Raw genomic sequence first — 20,096 nt, forward strand, 5'->3', positions numbered from 1 at the left:
AATTTATTAAAGAAACATTTACTGCAGGTGTTTTCAAGTCGTTCGAATAGAAGTTAGATCGAATTTGATTAGAAGTATTTTCAAAAAAAAAAAACGTTGATTTTTCGATTGACTCCAAATAGGTTCTAGGAGGTCCCCCATAGGCTAAAACAGCAATTCGGCAGGTTTTAGATGGTGAATGGTCGAAGTTTTAAAGAGACAGTACATGATAAATTTCGACATTCACATTTTTTTCAAATTCAAATGGAATTTGGAATATTCCCTAGTCGAAGTACACAAAAATAACTCGAAATTCGATTTTTTTTTACTTAGAATTTTCAATTCAGCCCTTGATAAATCTGCCCCTACATAGTTTACAAATCATCCTGTGTATTAAAGGCAAGTTGCTCATCCCTTTATTGAAACACACGTATTACCGTATATCAATTATCATGCACGTTAAGTTAAAAAACAAAAAAACATTGGAACCCATCAATTATCACAAACTGGGTAAGGTTAGGAATGGTCATATCTGAAATATGGTCATACTTCCATGGTATCTTGATCATTTAGATATCCAGTTAACCCTTTATGCACAAGAAAGGCCTGTAACATTCTGCTTTCTGTTGACACGGACCTTTTGCCGTTGTGTAACCATTACCTGGATTGGTATTTCAAAAAGGTGCATCAAAACACTTCGAGTGTATCTAGCTGAAACAGTAAAATTATGAATTTAAAAATGAAAAAAAATAAAAATCAAAAAGTTTGTATTTCTTAAAAAAAATGAATAACTGGTTAACTGTCTGGATTATAATGCGTAGCATTAGTTAACTTTGTACCTCGAACGTGTGTGGTATATTTATTTCATGAAGAAGTACTGAAGTATAAAGGCAAACAAAACAGACAATGTCGCAAAGCCTAAAACGATGAGAATAGCAAACTGTTCATCAGTAGGCATCATGCTCTTGAATTTAGAGCTCTCCAAACACGATACATCTCCTGGGAGCATAAGTTCATTTTGTCTCATTACAAAAGATGCCGATGGACTAAAAGATCCAGAGAGCTCCTGTGAGGTATCCAAGCAGCGACGACATATACATACTCGGAATCTGTAATCCATATTTGTTTGAAGACCTGAGATTTGGAACAATGTGTCTTCTCCTTTATATACCTAAAAAAGGCAAGGCATGGGATAAACATAGAGAATATGGAAAACGTGTCCTTCAAAAGCAAATTTTGATTGAAAAATTCCACAAGCAAAGAAGGTCCACTCATGCTGCACTTGTTTCTCAGTGTCATTTATGATTGGGTCAACCTAAAGTGTGGGCCATTAACTTACATGCTCTAAAAGGTCTGGGCAGCATGGATGAGCAATGCCCCAACACATTCATGGAGCCAGACACATGCATGATGGGAGCAATGGGGGTGGATGGGAAGAATAGTAAGTGATTTTTTCCTGGCCTATAGCTGATTGCATAGTACCACCTAAATATCTTTATGCAATAAACTGAAATAATGGCTTTTTCAGCCAGCTGCAGTAGAACAATGAAAGCAAACATCTAATTGGTTGCCATGGGTAACTGTCGGGTGCAGATTTGCCCAGTTTTTACAAATGACTCCTAGGGGCCCATTCACTAAGTTCGAGTGAAGGAATAGAGGAAAAATAGTTCGAATTTCGAATGTTTTTTTTGGCTACTTCGACCATCGAATTGGCTACTTCGACCTTCGACTACGAACTTCGAATCGAACGATTCAAACTAAAAATCGTTCGACCTATGGGGGAAGGCCCCCATAGGCTTGCTAACAATTTTCTGATCGAAGGATATTCCTTCGATCGATGGATTAAAATCCTTCGAATCATTCGATTTGAAGGATTTAATCGTTTGATTCCTTCGATCGAACTGTGAAGGATTTTAATTCGGCAGTCGAATATCGAGGGTTAATTAACTCTCGATATTCGACCCTTGATACATCTGCCCCCTACTGTCTCAATAAAAAAACTGGAATATTAGCTCTGAACTATTTTATTACTCTTGTTTTTAATTTGGATTAGTGATTTAATCACCCTGTATATGAATTTGTATGTATGGCATAAGCACAGATAAAATCACTCCTGTCCTGAATCATGCAATAAAAGACATGGGGTTACCCACATTTGACAAGTATCTGTTTATATTCCTTCCTAGTCAGTATATGGTGGTGAGGGAGGAGGCCTATGGTGAGTTGACTGGTGCAACATTTTAGGCTACACTTACTTTTTGGTGTGCTTTGCAATGCCTGCTAGAATATCATTGCTGCAATAGCTGCTAACCATGCCATAGTCTTGTGTGTAGGGATGCACAAAATCCAGGATTTGGCCTTTTTCAGCAGAATTTGGCAAAATCCATGTGCCTGGCTGAATAAAAGCAACTCCTCTTCACTGGCTCAATTGTTCCATAACATTGTGTTTATGAGTAGCTCTATATGTAGCATGACTTCATACCAAAGATGCTGAATGTTTATATTTTTATATACAAGGTCTCAAGCATGATGAGTCCAAATTTCATTACCAAAATTGCAAGCTCCCTAACAATATATCCCACCGAGAAAATGGATACTTTAATATATCATGATGATATGCCATTAATCATTAGTTTGTCACTGATCTTTATAGAAAAGGTGATATTTTTGTGTCATGTGTTACGCATTTCTCATAACTAAGATCAATTCAGTAACTGATGCAAAAGTTTTAAAAATCAACATATGGATTGATACAACAAATGACATGGGTATTTATCAGTGTATGAAATATCCTTCCTATAGGACATATTGTTAAAGATGCATGAGTTAAACAAAAAAAAAGATGCATGTTTTTGGGCAGTGTGTTTGGGTACAAGTGCCATTAATGGATTGCATCAATACATTTATTAATTAAGGTTTATTATAGTGTGCTGCAGTCATAAATGAGTGACTACCTCCTAGATAGATATCTGGCAGATAATCAGTCTGGTTTAAAAATCCCGCTAGGTGAGGACTAAATCTATCCATCCATCCACATAACTTTCTATCCTATCACTTCACTACATTACCACAAAAGGAGCTAGCAGCTCCCTAATCCAAGGTATCCAGGTCCATCTGTCAATCTTAGACACATCTGTATTAAATGATAATAATAAGTGAGGTATTAAAGAGGAATCAGTGCACTGAACTGGAATTACCTCCCTTAAAAGGGGAGTTCAAATTGACATTAAATTGAATCTGTTCCCACCTTTCCCACTAATTCTTCATTCTGCACTAAATCATTTATAAAGCAGAAACATATTCTTCCTTCTTCACATCTTGCAACAATAGAGACAAGCCAATGACAATGGGTACAAAGATTTCCTTGGCATGCCAAAGATGTACTCTAATGTGACAGAAATGCCACAAATTAGCTGGCAATTTACTAAAAACACTCTTCCATTTATCATCATTCTCCTGCATTGCATCAATCTGGTATTTTTAGCTCTTTACATTTCAGTTACATAAAATGTTTTTTGACCTTTTAGGCAGGTTTTAATAAAAAATGTCATAAATACAACTAGCTTCACTTTTTAAAAAAAGTTTTAGAAGCAGCACTTTACAGAAACGGTTACACTTGCATGTGGACTACTATTTGCTAATATGGGTGGCTCAGTTCCGTACTAACAACTACTGACACTCAAAAATACAGCACTTCATTAAGACAATAAGGAATGGTTTTAGGGTAGAGCAGGTAGCCATTTGCCTTCAGCAAGAATCACATGCTTGGGGTATTGGAGATGTAGATAAAAACACTATGCATGTGCGTCCTCCTTCCCACTCACAATTATAGTGCAGCTGGTTAGGGGGGACTGTATGATATTAATACAACAAGGGGGAAATATATGCTTCACTAGCACAAAAAACCTACACAAAGAACGTTAGTGACCATGCTTGCATCATTTTTGATTGATTAAAGACACCAACGACTTCATCGCAAAATTTGTGAACAAATAGTTTTTGCGAAAGTTCGCAATGGATGTAAAAACATTTTGCAATCACAAGTGTTAACGCTAAACCTTTGTTTTATGAAAATGTTTAATTTGCCAGCAACTGACTTTAAATTGCGAGCAGTGCTAAACATTCGTAAAGACGCCATTATAAATAATGCTTGTGACTTTTACTTAAACGCCCCAAAATGAAATCTTTTAGGCAAGCCAAGCTGCAAATTTATGGCTTTGTTAATATTCTCTTTTCCTTCCACTGCGGTCTCCAACAAGAAACAGGGAATATGCTTTATGATTGTGCAGAAACTTTTTTTTGTTCTGCTGAATATCAAATCCACCATGAAAATGTTGTCTGAATACTGAGCCAAATCTAAACTGCAGTTTTATTCATATTCAACGGCAAATGGCATAACTGTAGCCTATTGAGTTAATTTTGCTGACTATTAAACATTTCAAGAATTCTGTAGTTTGAAAGAAGATCAAAATCCTGCATCTGATGCATGCGTATTTCAGCAGGGGAATGCTAGGAAGCATTATTTCTGCAACAATGGCTGTGCCAAAGGATGCTTGTTCCTCAAGATAACTGGAGTGGGTTTATCGAAAAGCACAATGATGGTCTAAGAAATTAGATCAACCAGACCCTTTCTGGACACAACTAACTTACGGAGTACAATGACTACAATCAGGGCTGCCATTAGAAATCACGGGGCCCCGTACAACAACATTTTCAGGGCCCCCTGGGCCCCGCCCACCCCGGCCCCCAAGCCCCACCCCAGATCCCGCCCACTCCAAACCACAGTTAAAAGACCACATAGACATCTGTGCTAAAAACATTGGTGGTAGGGCCCACCTGCAAGTAATTGATGGCCTGGGCCCCCCGCCCCACAAGTTATAAAAAGCCATTGGTGATTAGGGGCCTCCCTGCAAGTTATAAAAAAAATTGATGGCCTGAGCCCCCACCCCACAAGTTATAAAAAAGCCATTGGTGATCAGGGGCCTCCCTGCAAGTAAAAAAAAAACTGATGGCCTGGTCCCCCCGCCCCACAAGTTAAAAAAAATAATTGGTGATCAGGGCCCCCCTATAAGTTAAAAAAAAAAAACATTGGCGCCAGGGCCCCCCATAAAAGTTTTTTTTAAAAAAAACATTGGTGATAGGGCCCACCTGCAAGTAAAAAAAAATTGATGGCCTGGGCCCCCCACCGCACAAGTTATAAAAAGCCATTGGTGATCAGGGGCCTCCCTGCAAGTAAAAAAAAAACTGATGGCCTGGTCCCCCCGCCCCACAAGTTAAAAAAAATAATTGGTGATCAGGGCCCCCCTATAAGTTTTAAAAAAAAACATTGGCGCCAGGGCCCCCCATAAAAGTTTTTTTTAAAAAAAACATTGGTGATAGGGCCCACCTGCAAGTAAAAAAAATTGATGGCCTGGGCCCCCCACCGCACAAGTTAAAAAAAATAATTGGTGATCAGGGCCCCCCTATAAGTTAAAACAAAAAAAACATTGGAACCAGGGCCCCCCATAAAAGTTTTTTTTTTTAAAAAAACATTGGTGGTAGGGCCCACCTGCAAGTAAAAAAAAAGATTGATGGCCTGGGCCCTCCGCCCCACAAGTTATAAAAAGCCATTGGTGATCAGGGGCCTCCCTGCAAGTAAAAAAAAAATTGATGGCCTGGGCCCCCCGCCCCACAAGTTATAAAAAGCCATTGGTGATTAGGGGTCCCCCTGCAAGTAAAAAAAAAATTGGCCAGATCTCCCCAAATTTCTTAAAAAATTGCTTGCCAGGGTTTTGTGTCTATGGGGGGGGCCTGGCCATGCTTTACTTACTTGATTAGCCAGGCCCCCCTGTCAACTGTCAGCTTTTCTTCTTTTAAGATTTCCTGTACCCTCATGGTCCTTTAAGAATAAGTCCCGGTAAAGCAGTACAGGGATTGGATAAGGGCATCCAATCCCAATGCAGATTTACCGGGACTTAAAGGACCAATGAGGTTACAGGAAATCTTAACAGAAGAAAAGCCGGGCCCTCCCTTAGACACAAAACCCTGCGGGCCCGGGACAACTGTCCCCCCTGTGACCCCCTGATGGTGGCCCTGATTACAATCATTACGGAGTATAGTGATTTCAGTTCCTTAGGACTTAATTAAGAGAACTTGGGTTATTGCCATGATGCTGAGCATTTAAGGTAAAAGAGCACCTGTAAAAGTGCTAATTTGCCCAGAGATGTCAAACTGTATATGGCAGATCACGTTAGACATGATAGACTAAATCTATCGCAAACGAAAATCACATTGCCCCATTAATTTTTAATAAGGCTGAATTATGAACTTCTTTATAAACATATTAATAAAGTCTCATCATGGCAACATTTTAGGTGGCAACATTTCATTTCATCCAATTTCTTTTTCTTCTGCTAAATCTTGAATAATGATACACAAATTGCAAGAATAGTTGCAACCGCTGCTTTTTTGTCGTTCTTTACTTGAATCATTTGGGAAAACTGATTTTTAGTCTACTGCTAAATATATAACAGATATATGAACCCTAACAAGAAAAACAATATTTCTGTAGCATTTTTACTACAAAATGTTGCAATGTGCAGAATAACAATTAATTGCAGAATACTTCAGAAACTGCACAAGGTAATTTCATTTAAAAAATAAAATGTGATTTTTCATTCCCCTCTTATACTTGCTAGTTTAATGCAACTTATCTCCTGTATGCTAATGGAAACCTTTATTACAAAAAAAATATGAGAATTCCTATGATGAAATTCATCTTGCAACAAAATTAATTTGGGGACTGCTATCATTTCTTATTGGGTTATCTTTGTAGCGCTCTGTGATTTATTATATTCATTCAAACAATTAGCATTTTTATAGTGCGCCTTCTATATATATCAAAATGAATGTTCAAGTTCATTTGGCGCCACTTGTGATTCTGATCACTGCAAAGGGACATGGTCCAAGAATAATAACACGAGATTGCCATTGTATAACTTACCTGCTTATATTCAGCCTCTCGTCCAACCTGTATTTGTAAGATATAAGCGATCGGATCCCCTTTCATTGGTAAAACTGACTCCCATGTGACTTCACATGCATTTCCTTCTAATTGTGTGATTCGTGGTGCTAAAAAATATATAGCAGCGTTTTAGTGACAGATAAGACACACACTAAAAGCATACTGAAGCACAGTATCATTAATGCTTTTACTAATATGAGGCAAACCAATTAGAATGACTGTCAACTAACCAGAAAGACTCAGTTGACTGATCCTTAAAAGACAGATAACACATTTAAAACGACAAACCTGGAAGAGATACAATTCAGATCCAAGTGCCCCCACTACTTCACAAAAATCTATTTCTTAAAAAAAAAGTCTTTAGAAGTAAAAAGTAGTTTAATTTTAAGAAATGTTTCTTTTTTAGTTGTGGTGTAATTAGAAACCAGCTCCGTGTGTACAATGAATTCTCATTCCTCTATGATTCAGGCAAATGTAATCATCCCATTTTTAAGAATTAAGTCCTATTTAAATTTCCCAGCAAGTGGTTTCTTGCAAGCCAGGTTCTGTATGTAATAATGTACGAGTCGAATTTTAGCTTTACGCACGGATAAAACGTGTATGTGGAAAAATGGCCAGGTAAGGTCTTTATTACAATGGACACAGAACCTTTATTTTGGGTGAAATTCCAATGGAATTTTTGGATGATGAGCTCTTTTACATGATCCATACAATACTTATTCTTGAATTAGTAAGGTATTAAACATCAAATGGTCAGTTAAATGTCCCATTAATTGATAAATGAAATGTACAGGTGACAATTGTTTTACAAATAATTTTGTACAACCCAAGCAGTCACTTAGCAGTGTGTAAGATAGATCTATGTAATATACTGTATGCAGTACCCAACATGACTGGCCCTAGGATGAAGGTTAATGCTTTCATAAACTGCATTACTGTCATTTAACATTAGATATCCATGACCTTTTCCCCAACAATGTGCCACATGGGCTCTTTATCTCCATGACATGTACTTATTGTTTGTCATTCTTTTCTTATGATTTTATTTATGTTTCTAGCCTCTTGTTGGATTAAAATGAGGGCTGCCAGTTAGGAAGATGCTTCATTCAAACCACATTTCATTGCCATTTTCATTCCGAATCATCCATAAAATGTCCAAATCACAGCTGTCTATTGAAAGCATTGGCCATCAGCCAGGCCATTGCAAGTGACATAACTATGAAAGATATTATTCAACTTCAATAACATTTAAATGAAGCATCTCACAGAAAATTGTATTTTTTAGGAGGAGAAATTATGGACATGGGAGGTAATATACTTGCCAAATTTCTGGTTTATTAGAGTATGTTCGATTGTCTGTATAGTAGCTTGGGTACAAACAGATTTGTATCATTTTGGATGTAAGAGAATGTCTGCAGTACAAGTGGAAAACAAGATGAACCATATTGGTTTGTGCAAGGGGATTCCATGAGAACACACTTATACTGTACATACTGTAGAGTTGACCAAACTGCACAATATCCATTGGCCTTGTTTATCAATTACAGGACCACTGTGCCCATATTTAGAACAAATCTCAACATCCCACTTTGGTTCCAATAAGGCCAAATGAGAGGTACATAGCACATCTACTATTATTGGCTAAAAAAAGTGCCAGAAAATGCTGTTGTGATAATTGGTCATAATCATGCTTACACACACACTCTCACACTCTTTCTTTTTTTTCCAGCAAACATAAAGTAATTAGAATCTACTATACTGTAGGCTGGATTTGAATAGCCAAGCCATGATAGTGGAGCGCAGTGCTTTTGTGCTATGGTAATAACATTAATATTGGATTAGGCATTGCAGTTCTTAATAAAATGAGAGGAAAGCAATTTATAACACAGTAATGTGGTTATTGAGCTTGAGGAAATAGGCAGATATCAATCAAATGGCAGCCTTCACTGAAAATCATTGAGGATGGCAGAAAAGGCTTTCATTTAATAAAACAAAACTCTAAAATATACAGAGAATGCATGGGCAGTTGAAACATGAGAAAAATAAAGAGGATCCGTGCTTACCTATGACAGTTCATTGGTGTGTTTATTTGCCAATGTGTGTGTGTATATAAATCTGTATAAAGTTGTGTGTTACTGGTCAGTTTTTATGGGGGTTATTTATCAAAGTCTGAATTTATCTTAATATTTTCTGAAAAAAACTCCGACCAAATCCGCATGGTTTTTTTTTTTGGCTTATTTATTAATACTGTTTCGCGAAAATTGTGTTTGCGGAAAAAAAATTTGAAAAATTTACAGATTTTTCGGAATTTCCCCCCGAAAACTCGGATTATTGCACAAAACCCAGCGCAGATCAAAAAAATCTTTGGGACTTCTGCCATTAATTTCTATGCAATCTCGGCAGGTCTGAGATGCCAGATTTTCGGATTCTGACTTTTTCCACCGGGGGGGTATAATAAATTCTGAAGAATTTGTGATTTTTTTTTCCACTAAAAGTTCGGATTTTGTACTAAACAAACACAATTTTTGGGGGGTTTTGGCATTCGGAGATTAATTAGTAAGCCCCTATGTGTTAGTCCAGTGTGAAACTAGTATGGGTAACATGGCAGCACTTTGAAAAAGAGAGATTGTTAAACAAGAGCTGAAAGGAATAGAAACACTGCTGCCCTCCAATTTGCTTGTCCGATAACTCCCAGCAGGACCAAAGTCTTTATACCTTGAAATATGTGGGGTTTTTTTTATATATAAAAGTGTTATTACTGTATTATGCCACAAAAGAATGAACAGAAGCTTGCCCTATTAATTCTGCATGGTCAGGACTCATGCTGTCTTTAATCTCTCACCTTTAACTGTTGGAGGCACTGACTTTGTTGTGCTGAAAGTGCAGATGTCAGAAAATGGTCCTTCTCCTGCATCATTTACAGCTTGTATTCTGAAACTGTAACAAGTAAACTCTGCCAGCCTCTGTACCTTATACGTGTGGCTTGGTCCTCTGTAGATGGGAAGAAACCTACAAAAAAAGAAAGAAAGAAATCAAAGAGTTAATTTATAAGCATACCTATAATTCTTTTGAAAATACCACAAGCAAGCAACTACACTGCACAGGCTATATACATTCCTATTTATAAAATGTTTTCCATGCAAAGCAGCTAAAAAAGGCAACAAACAACAATTTTGCAACAGTATTTCACCAGCAACTACAATAAGGCATTGAGTTGAATGGTCACCTTCCTCTATTTAATTTGCAGTTAACATTTAACACAATATATACATATGGCTAAATGCATAATGCAAAATATCCAACCAATGATGTTCAATGTAGGTGTACACACGTGCTATAGGAAGCACTTTGCAGATCCATCAGTAATGTGCAATAAAGATGTGCAGATCAGGAGAAACTCAACCCTCAAAACTATAACCCACATCTGACCCTAACCTGCAAAATGTTGCCATGCCTGACCCATATCCACATCATCTTGCTCTGTGCACTACTTCTGGGCATTGCTCTGTTTCCAAGACATAGAATCTTCAGGAGCAGTGGAGGAATGTACTTTCCCAGTCTGACCCACACATAACCCTAACCTGCAATGGTTGGCCAAATTTCAACCCAAACTGGCTCAACCCACGGGTCACTGCGGGTTTCGGGTCAACCCCACATCACGGACATGCAAACTTCTTCATGGAGGTTTACATATGCAGGTCACATACAGTATGTTTCCAAAGCCTTCTGAAGGGTTCTTTCTGTGTCCTAACCAATCAATCTTGGTTCTGCACTGCCTAATCTGAGTGGAATTAGAACTTTTCTGCACAGTGCATCCTGAATGCTGAAGTCAATTTGAAGACAAAGGTGGTTGCTTTAGGAGGAAGGTTTGTCAAGAATGTGTGTTTACAATTCCTAACTTGTAAGTTTTCTGTTCTATACCAGGCCATTCTTCTCAATCAGACCAAATTCCTGGGTATTTTTGTTCACCAAGTACACAATTTAATCTAAATGTGTAACTAGATCATACAGAAAGCGAGAACAAGGTGTGGTCACTGACCATGGTCAGCTATAATCAGTGTTTAGTAATATATATTCAATCAATCATATTTCTCACTGACATATTGTAACAACTAACCCTGGTGGTCTAGTGGGGGGATGGCAGTGACGCCTGCCACCCCCTCGGTGGGGATGCCCGACACGCGTCCATTCTCTTCCTGCGCCGGCTAACTAAGGGCGCGCGTAGCGCACCTCTGCTGTGTTTATAGGCGCATGCGCTCTGGCGTGTTGATGCCAGCACGCAGTATTTAAAGAGGTATTCTGTATTTTTTCACTGCCCGTTATAGGACTTGTTTCCTGGTGCTGTTAGCTGTTGCTATTCTGTTCTGAACCTGATTCTGATTACCTGTTTTGACCCCTGCCTGGCTTTTGACGATTCTACATTCTGGATCCTGACCCCTTGCCTGATTACCGACTCCGATTCTTCTTAACCCTCTGATTGACTTCCTGGTTTGACCCTTGCCTGCCTGACTACGTTTACTCTCTGCCTGCCTCGACCTGGCCTGATCTGACTACGATTCTGTTTAACGCCTTGTACCACGACCTTCTCCCCAAAGACTTTTTGCTTTACAGTTGTGCCCCTTTGTCTGTGCAGAACCCCTCGCCTTGCACCTCTCGTTATTAAGACCTGGCGGCATCTGAGTAGCTAAGGGCTCCTCCCGAAGCCAAAGGCGGCTGCTACAGGCAGAAGCACGAGCCGTGACCAGGGTGCTTGGCATCGGTTCTTGGTTTTGGGTGCCAACCGTTACACATATGTGTTAAAAACAGTGTACCCTTTCTTTAAAAGGTCTGTATAAAAGCATTTAGCCAGGGGGCTTGTGTCTTGATCATGGAACACCATCATAATTCTAATGTCCTTATATTTTGCAAGACAACATTCCCTAGATTCATCCACTATAAATTTGCTGGTAGAAGACGCAATCTTTTCCACACAGACCAACACATTGAGAGAAGGGAGAAAAGGGAGAGAAGGAAAGAAATTGATGTGCGCTTCGCCAAATAGAGAAAAACAAATACATTAATTCACACTGGTGTACACAAAATCCATGCTTATGGTTTCAAAGAAACAGACAGCAGCCAGAACTACTCAAAAAGGAACAGAGCCCATGGACTGGTGAGAATTAAACAAAGCTAACACTATTATGTTGATATTTAGAAACTGCTGGATGTTCTGTTACAAATACGTGATTGAAGTCAGGCGTCTGTATCTGTGCAAGATTAAAATACACAAGAGAGATGAGCTTTCATAAACTCAGTTTTTTTTTTTTATTTTAAACAAAGGAGAAAAGCAATGATATTAATCTAAAACAATTCTGACCTTTCAAACACAGGGATCCAGTGCATCATGGCTGCCTGTTAAACAAATCACTATGTAAATGAATAGCACTCTTGCTGCCCTTAAGGTTTTGTTTCCACATATTACCACTGACTTTTGTAAGGACTGAACAGCAATTATATAGGAAGCTTTATTAGAAATGGTAGACGCCAATATTCATATATATGTTTGCATACAATTGTTACATAAATACCGTTATATCCCACAAAGGGGCAGATTTATCAAGGGTCGAAGTGAATTGGAGGGAATTTTCTAAGTAAATAAATTCTAAATTCAAAGTAATTTTTTGGATACTTCGACCATCGAATAGGATACTACGACTTCAAATTTACTTTGACTTCGATTCGAAGTAAAAATCGCTCGAACATTCGACCATTCGATAATCGAAGTACTGTCTCTTTAAAAAAAATTAGACTTCAATACTTCGCCAAATTAAACCTGCCGAAGTGCTATGTTAGCCTAAGGGGACCTTCTACAAACTTTTTTAAAGTCTTCACACATCGAATCAAAATCCTTCGATCGTACGCTAAAATCGTTTGTTTCAATCGATTGCCAAATTCGGTGAAAAAACTTCGAATTCGATATTCGAATTCAACGTTTTTCAATTCGATGGTCGAATTTCGAAGTTTTTTGTACTTCGAAATTCGACCCTTGATATGTATTGTACTTTATGTATTGATAGAATATTAAATGCAGATATGGGACCTGTTATCCAGAATGCTTGAAACCTGGGGTTTACGTAATTTGGATCTAAAAAAACAATAATAAATAATTTGAACATTAATTAAACCCAATTGTATTGTTTTGCTTCCGGTGAGGATTAATTCCAAGGTATTATTTTATTATGGCAGATAGAAAGGAAATTTTTTAAAAAATTTGAATTGATTAAAAAGTAGTCTATGAGAGATGGCCTTCTTGTAATTTGAAGCTTTCTGATAACAGGTTTCCAGATCTATACAATAAATAGATACAATTAAATTTCATTTTACACACTGCCCTCCCCAGTGCTCCCCAGGTACAGGCCTTTGAGGCCTCACCACAAATCGGGCCTGGCAAGAGATAAAGAAGTGGACAAGAACTCTTGCAAGGATTGTTTTTTACACTCGCATGACTTTATTCCTGAAGATTCTTCTGTAATACAGGGAAGCAATCAGCTACCATTTACATATGATTCCAACCTACTGAACACTTTAGCAATCAAAACCTCCCATAAGAAAGTACACAAGATATGTTCTTTTCTCAGAATACTCAATATTTAACATAAAAGCTCATGCATTACTGTCACTCTGGCAGCTTACACCCACTTATTCTCTTGTAACGAAACCAACACATTTTATGTAATTTGTTACAGGTGTTATAACTCTTCAGGTACAGGTATGTGATCCATTATCTGGAAACCCATTATCCAGAAAGATCTGAATTATGGGAAGACCATCTCCCATGGACTCCATTATACAGGTATGGGACCTGTTATCCAGAATGCTCGGGACCTGGGGTTTTCCGGATAATGGATCTTTCCGTAATTTGGGTCTTCATGCTTTAAGTCTACTAGAAATTAATTTAAACATTAAATAAACCCAATAGGCTAGTTTTGCTTCCAATAAGGATTAATTATATCTTAGTTGAGATCAAGCTACTGTTTTATTATTACAGAGAAAAAGGAAATCATTTTTAAAAATTTGGATTATTTGGATAAAATGGAGTCTATGGGAGACAGCCATTCCGTAATTTGGAGCTTTCTGGATATTGGGTTTCTGGATAAGGGATCCTATAGCTGTATATAAATTATTTCAGTAAATAGTTTAACATTTTTGAAAATGATTGCTTTTTCTCAGTAATAATAAAACAGTACCTAGTACTTGATCCCAACTAAGATTTAATTAAGCCTTACTGATGGCAAAACAATTATATTTTAGTAGTCTTAAGGAATGGAGATCCAAATTACAGAAAGATCCCTTATATGGAAAACCCCAGGTCCCAAGAATTCTGGGTAACAGGTCCTATACATTACACCATATAGTTTTGCATCAGGCTGGTATGGGCACATAGGGGCTGAATCATTAACTTTTGAATGGGGAAACCTTGATGGAGTTGCAGCAGTTCTGTATTGTTTTTACAGTTATTAAGTCTTGACCTTACTGTCAGAAAACTTTTAATTGGAGCATTAATGATTCAGACAGCTCTTTTTGGCATTAGAACGAATTGTTCCAGCACACACAACATCTATATTTTTTGTACCAAATGGTGAGCATACTAAGTGCTCATTAAAAAAATTACAATCCCACATAAATTAGCCCCATACTGGATAAAGTAAGGACCATTTACTAACACTGATGCTAAGAATATCAACTAACTTATACTAGACTTGGCAAAGCTAATTAGTTGCCATGGTGCTGGAGTTAAGCATGTCATTGTTCTTTTATTGTCCCGTGATGGGAAGACAACGCCTTGAAAATTGTTACATGATATAGTGGGGGTGATTTATCAACACTGGGCAAATTTGCCCGTGGGCAGTAACACACGGGAACCAATCAAATTGTTGCATTCATTGTTACCTGCAGCTGACTGAAAAAAAGCTACTCACTGAGGCTACTGCCTACGAGCAAATTTGCCCAGTGTTTCATATAGATTATATTAATATTCTTAAATTATAGCAACATTTGCATACATACTTTTCACAACTGCAAGAATTCAGTGCATTCATGTGGAATGTCTGAGATGAACTCCAGTCCTGAATCCAATCCTGCATTGCAGAGATCAGCAGAGCCTAACAATGTCACAATGTTAAAAGAGGGACTATTATAATATCATATTTTATGCAAACCTATGAAGCTTGAAATAAGGGCTCAGTAACATTTCTAAATTTGATAGTTACTGTATATAGAAATGAAACATCTGTATAACTTTATAATAAGTGCCATATATAATCATGCAGATGCTCTAAAAGGGAAATTATCTGACCTTTGTCATATTATTCTACTGCATCTTGCTATGGTGAGCTGCTTTTTAAATAGGAAATAATATATTTAAAGAGCAATTTCTGCTGTCCCACATCAGAGGCCTCAAACTATTACTCTCAGGTACAAAAATGTTTTAGGAAAGGAGCTGGAAGGAGAACAGCCTAACCAGTGGCAGACAATGTATTCAGGACCTTCATGGACCAGGGCTTTAGGAGAACCAGTACAGCACAAGACAAGAGGATCCTTTCTTCAAATATAATGATTTTTTCAGTAAAAGAATATTAATCTATACATATTTTTTTCACTGGTGGATGTGTCCCAAATAACCTTTATTAAAACCAGTCAAAGCAAAAATATTTAATTTTTATTAAATCACCCCATAAGAGCAGCAGAAGCGCTTCCTGACTGAAAATTTCCATAAGCATTCATAAAGCCTCTTGTTGTTACTCTATTTGCTCATTAATTAGCCATGAAGCCAGCAACCCACCTCTTACACCTTCTGTCATATGTCTTCCCTTCAAATGAATACGCAGAATCAGGTGCTTCTCTAATAAATGCTGGTGTAAAATAAGTGTAGCATATGCTCCATGTGCCATCAATTATGACATAAAATGCCTTGTTTTTTATTTAAAAGGCAGCAGGATAAGAAAACATCTGCTGGGGTCATAAATAACATCGAATATGATGCTCAGTGTGATACCATTCTTACATTTCTCATGGAAACCTGTATGAGCATTAGCTTTTGCTCAGGCACTGAGTTCAGGAAGCACAGCAATGATTTGTACTAATTTGATTCCAGCTACAGACCAGTTTTCTTGCTGTAGCTTGTCAATGTAGCAAGCTTTATGCTGTGTCAGATACGTGGCATGCATATTTGATTGCAACTGTACTCCCTAACTAAGCTCCCATACTATTTGTTTAATATCTCTTGCCACCTGGAACAGGCTAGTTTTAGAGCTTAGGGTGCCACTCTACTGAACATTATAATCTCTCATACACTGCTTTGTATAACTTTTAGTTGAGCTTCAGAGGAGTCATTAATAATCACTTTTTCAGTATGTTGGCCAATTAGTCTTGGCATCTTTGTTCTCCATGGTCAGAACCGCAGAAAAGTTTGGTATTTACTAGAAGGGATGTCCTCCATGTACCTATTTACCAATCTCAAAACCGGAAGCTTGTGAGAAGAAGGAAAAAGAGGGCCTTTTATACAGAATGAAAAACATTCTGAAAAGCTGCCAACTCAGTCCATCCAGAACATGTCAACAGCTTCTGGGATGCATGACTGCCCAAAGTCTACCTTATATATGAATGAGAAAGAAGCCTTTTTATTTTATGGAACAGACATTAATGTAAAACAGGTGCTATAGGTGTAATGTACCTTTGCAGTACTGCTTTAAATTTCACCTGTTCGAGATTAATAAGTGGTTAATTAAAATTGAAATGCATACCTGTCTTCATTCTTTTATAGCCTAGAATTGCATTAAATGTGAGTGGGAGTTAGTTAAGTCAGTATGTGCTTTCCTCCTTCAAAATGAGGGGAAGCAATAAATAAACATTATTGTTGATATTTGGTCGAGGGAATCCTGCAGCAAAGTAAAATAAAATAACATTGTAGCATTATCAGGGCCAGATTTACATAGCTGGTGCCCCTAGGCCCCCATTCTGCTCACATTTATTCGCTCAAATTTTTATCTGGACTGTAGCAATGGGGATTGGCGTAAGCGAAATTGAAAAAACGATTGCATCTCCTAGTGTTTATGAACCAATGTGGGTGTGGTTGGTCAGCATGCCGCCCCCTAAAATCCTGCTGCCCTAGGCCAGGGCCTTGGTGGCCTTTCCACAAATCCAGACCTGAGCATTATATTAAATGTAAGTTTAGAAAATGTTAGTATTTTCAGGCATATCCTGTCTATAGACAAAACCTCTGCATTCATTGGATCCTTACATTTATAAAAGAAGTACCCATAATCAGTTTCCAGTGTTTTTGTTGCATTGGTAAATTATTTCAAATGCTTCCACTATTAAGGTTAGCCTAAAATAGTCACAAAAAAAGGATACACCAATCTCTGTGCATCAGGCCAATTTATTGATTACTGTGCAATTTGGCCACAGTGCTCTGATCTTATCAGAAGCTTCAAGGCTGCCTAATGCACATGTGCAGCCTGCTGAGTTGGCTCTACACATGGACCAACAATTCTAAAATTTGGGTGGTATCTTGAAAAGTATATATAGTGTACAGACTTCAGCTTCTGGGTGCTGGAAGTGGGCCACGTTGCTAGCTAAGTTCCATTGATGATTGATGACTGGACTGAGTTTCAAAATAGGCCCTAGCATTCTAAGTACAATTAGGCCAAAACAACCCCCCACAGCCCCCCATAGGCTTTAGCCTATGATTAAGTGTTTGGAACACGAAACGCATCAGGCTGCTTGACACAATAAATTCTTCACATGAACATTTGCCTGGTGGAAGTCGTGCCTTCTTGAGTGCCTGCTTCATTGTTCGTCAGTTAGTCCGCCCCCGTGTGCTGAGGGCTCAGGGCGGTGCACCTGGGCCACTTCCTTGATGTGGTGAGTGATTATTATATATATACACAAGAGACCCGAATATCGCAAGAAGCTTCTTCAAATAACCCCTATCCAAGTAAATAAAGAGCAGTGTAGTTCCCTTCTAGCCAACTTTTAATTGTTGATAAATGTGCCCCTTAGATATAAACTGGTATGTTAGCAACTAAAAACCGCAGTATGCAAATATAGAGAGTTACTACTTATTTTTTTAAAATTTTAATTAGGTAACTTCCTGTTATTTAATCGATTAATTATTGAATTTCTTCTCTTTTCAACTGTGAACATGAAGTCAAATGAAGTGATAGGTAAAGGTATGATTATCAGCATTTGTATTGGATTATCTTTGTCTTTTTCCGTATCTAGTAGAAAATCCAACTGTTTACGGGGTTTCTGGGCAAGAACGTGAAAAAATCGAGCAATTCGGGAAAAAAGCCCAATCAATTCTGGTTTTCGCTTGGTTTCAACAATTTTTTCTGCGATCCGATTAAATAGTGTTTTTCATTAATAAATAAACTAAAATCAGGGCATGGGAGTTTACACTTCTCCAGGTTGCTTCAACTTTAGGAAAAGGAATTCACGAGAATGCAGTTTGCTTTGAATCTATAAGTACCTGGGGTGAGGACAGTAGAATCACAGTTCAAAGCTGCGTAGAAATCAATGAAATTAATTGCTATAGGTGGCCATAGATGTAGAGATCCACTCGTTTGGCGATGTCGCCAAACAAGCTGATCTCTTCCCGACATTGAAGTGGGCAATAACGGGCTAATCCGATCGTGGGACCTAGGGCCCAACGATCGGATCATAATGCATCTGAAACAGGCATAAACGCACAGATGCAGCCGTGATCTGACGGGATTTTTTAACCTGCCCGATTGAGATCTGACCGACTTTCGGGGAGATCGGGGAAGCCAGTCAGATGGCCCCACACACGGGCCAATAAGCTGCCGACTCGGTCTTTCGGCAGCTTTTATCGGTCCGTGTATGGGGGCCTTAAGTAACCATGTGGCATGGAATATATATAATGTATAATAATATAAAGTATATGAATCTGCTATGATCTGGTAACCGTAAATAATGCATATACCCTATATGAAACATACATTGTGTAGATTGAAGTTGGAATATATAATTTACCACATTTCAAGACATCCCCTTTCATTGATGTGATATAACTTTACTAATATAAACAATTTGCTCTATAATTCAACTCATTTGGATTGGTCCACTCAAGAGGTTAACGTTTTAAAAACTTTTCAATTTAAACCAGCTACTTTCACAGCTCTTCTCTCACTCTCTACATCTACATTCAGGACAAACTACAGTTCCAAAAATTCCTTTTCCAATGACCCTACCATCCATATGATGCAAACTGGCTAAAGGGGAAGTGTGTCAGGAAGTTCAGGTAAATGCAAAATTGAAAAATGACAGAAGCAAAAGACAGCACATCACATAGGCAACATTCAAAGGGATATATAAAGATATAAACATTTCACAAGTGGTAGACTCATTTTAAGATGGAAATTAACAATGTTGAAGCAAGAGTGAATAAAGTGCCGCCACAATGAACCAGAATGTTAACCATATTAAATTATTTATTGTCATCAATTAACTTACTACTACTAACTGAAAGCTAACAAGTAAAAAAATAATTTTACCTTTTGCTTTTGTCCTCTATTTGAAGAATGTAAATAATATCATCAGTAGCCTGTGACTTGGGGCTACTATCCCCCCATTTCAGTTTGAGGCTCTGGGGTCCAGCAGCTGCACACTCTAACCGAGGAGGCAATGGGGGGAGAGGGCTTGTTTTAACATTTATCGTGTGACTGAATGGCCCAGCTCCAATGTCATTCACTGCCTGGATTCTGATCCTGTGGAGAAAACAAACAATGGCGGAATGTATTAATACACCTTCATTGCAATAATACTTAACACAACATTTTGACATTTTTGTTACTTTCGTCATTTTTAGGCTAACGTTCTTGACACTGGCCAGAGATGCTGAGACAATGTGATAGAATGGTGCTGTATATCCACGGCTCCCTGTATGAAATAGTCTTAACTCCTCAGTGGGTGGTAGGGTACCAGATTCATCAGTAGCTGATCCCTCAGCTGCAACAGATCAGTCTGCTCTTCTTCCTGCTCTCCCCGCCCACCATCTTACACTGCCGGCTTCCAACTTCCAGCTTCCGCTTTTATATATGTGCCCCTGCTCGCC

General features: G+C 38.1%; 1 protein-coding gene across 1 annotated transcript in view; it reads right to left on the bottom strand.

The window, feature by feature from the left end:
* Window positions 1-280: 280 nt before the first annotated feature.
* The window catches only part of fndc3b.L (fibronectin type III domain containing 3B L homeolog), a 177,966-nt gene continuing 158,150 nt past the window's right edge, over window positions 281-20,096 (bottom strand). Inside the window, exons 23-26 of the mRNA XM_018263689.2 lie at window positions 19,537-19,749; window positions 9,825-9,991; window positions 6,962-7,089; window positions 281-1,150 (exon numbers count right to left, since the gene is read on the bottom strand). Coding sequence (XP_018119178.1) covers window positions 839-1,150; window positions 6,962-7,089; window positions 9,825-9,991; window positions 19,537-19,749 — 820 coding nt within the window. The 3' untranslated portion in view covers window positions 281-838. The remainder of the gene's footprint in view (window positions 1,151-6,961; window positions 7,090-9,824; window positions 9,992-19,536; window positions 19,750-20,096) is intronic.

The sequence above is a fragment of the Xenopus laevis genome, chromosome 5L, assembly GCF_017654675.1.
Source record: "Xenopus laevis strain J_2021 chromosome 5L, Xenopus_laevis_v10.1, whole genome shotgun sequence".
Classification (NCBI taxonomy): domain Eukaryota; kingdom Metazoa; phylum Chordata; class Amphibia; order Anura; family Pipidae; genus Xenopus; species Xenopus laevis.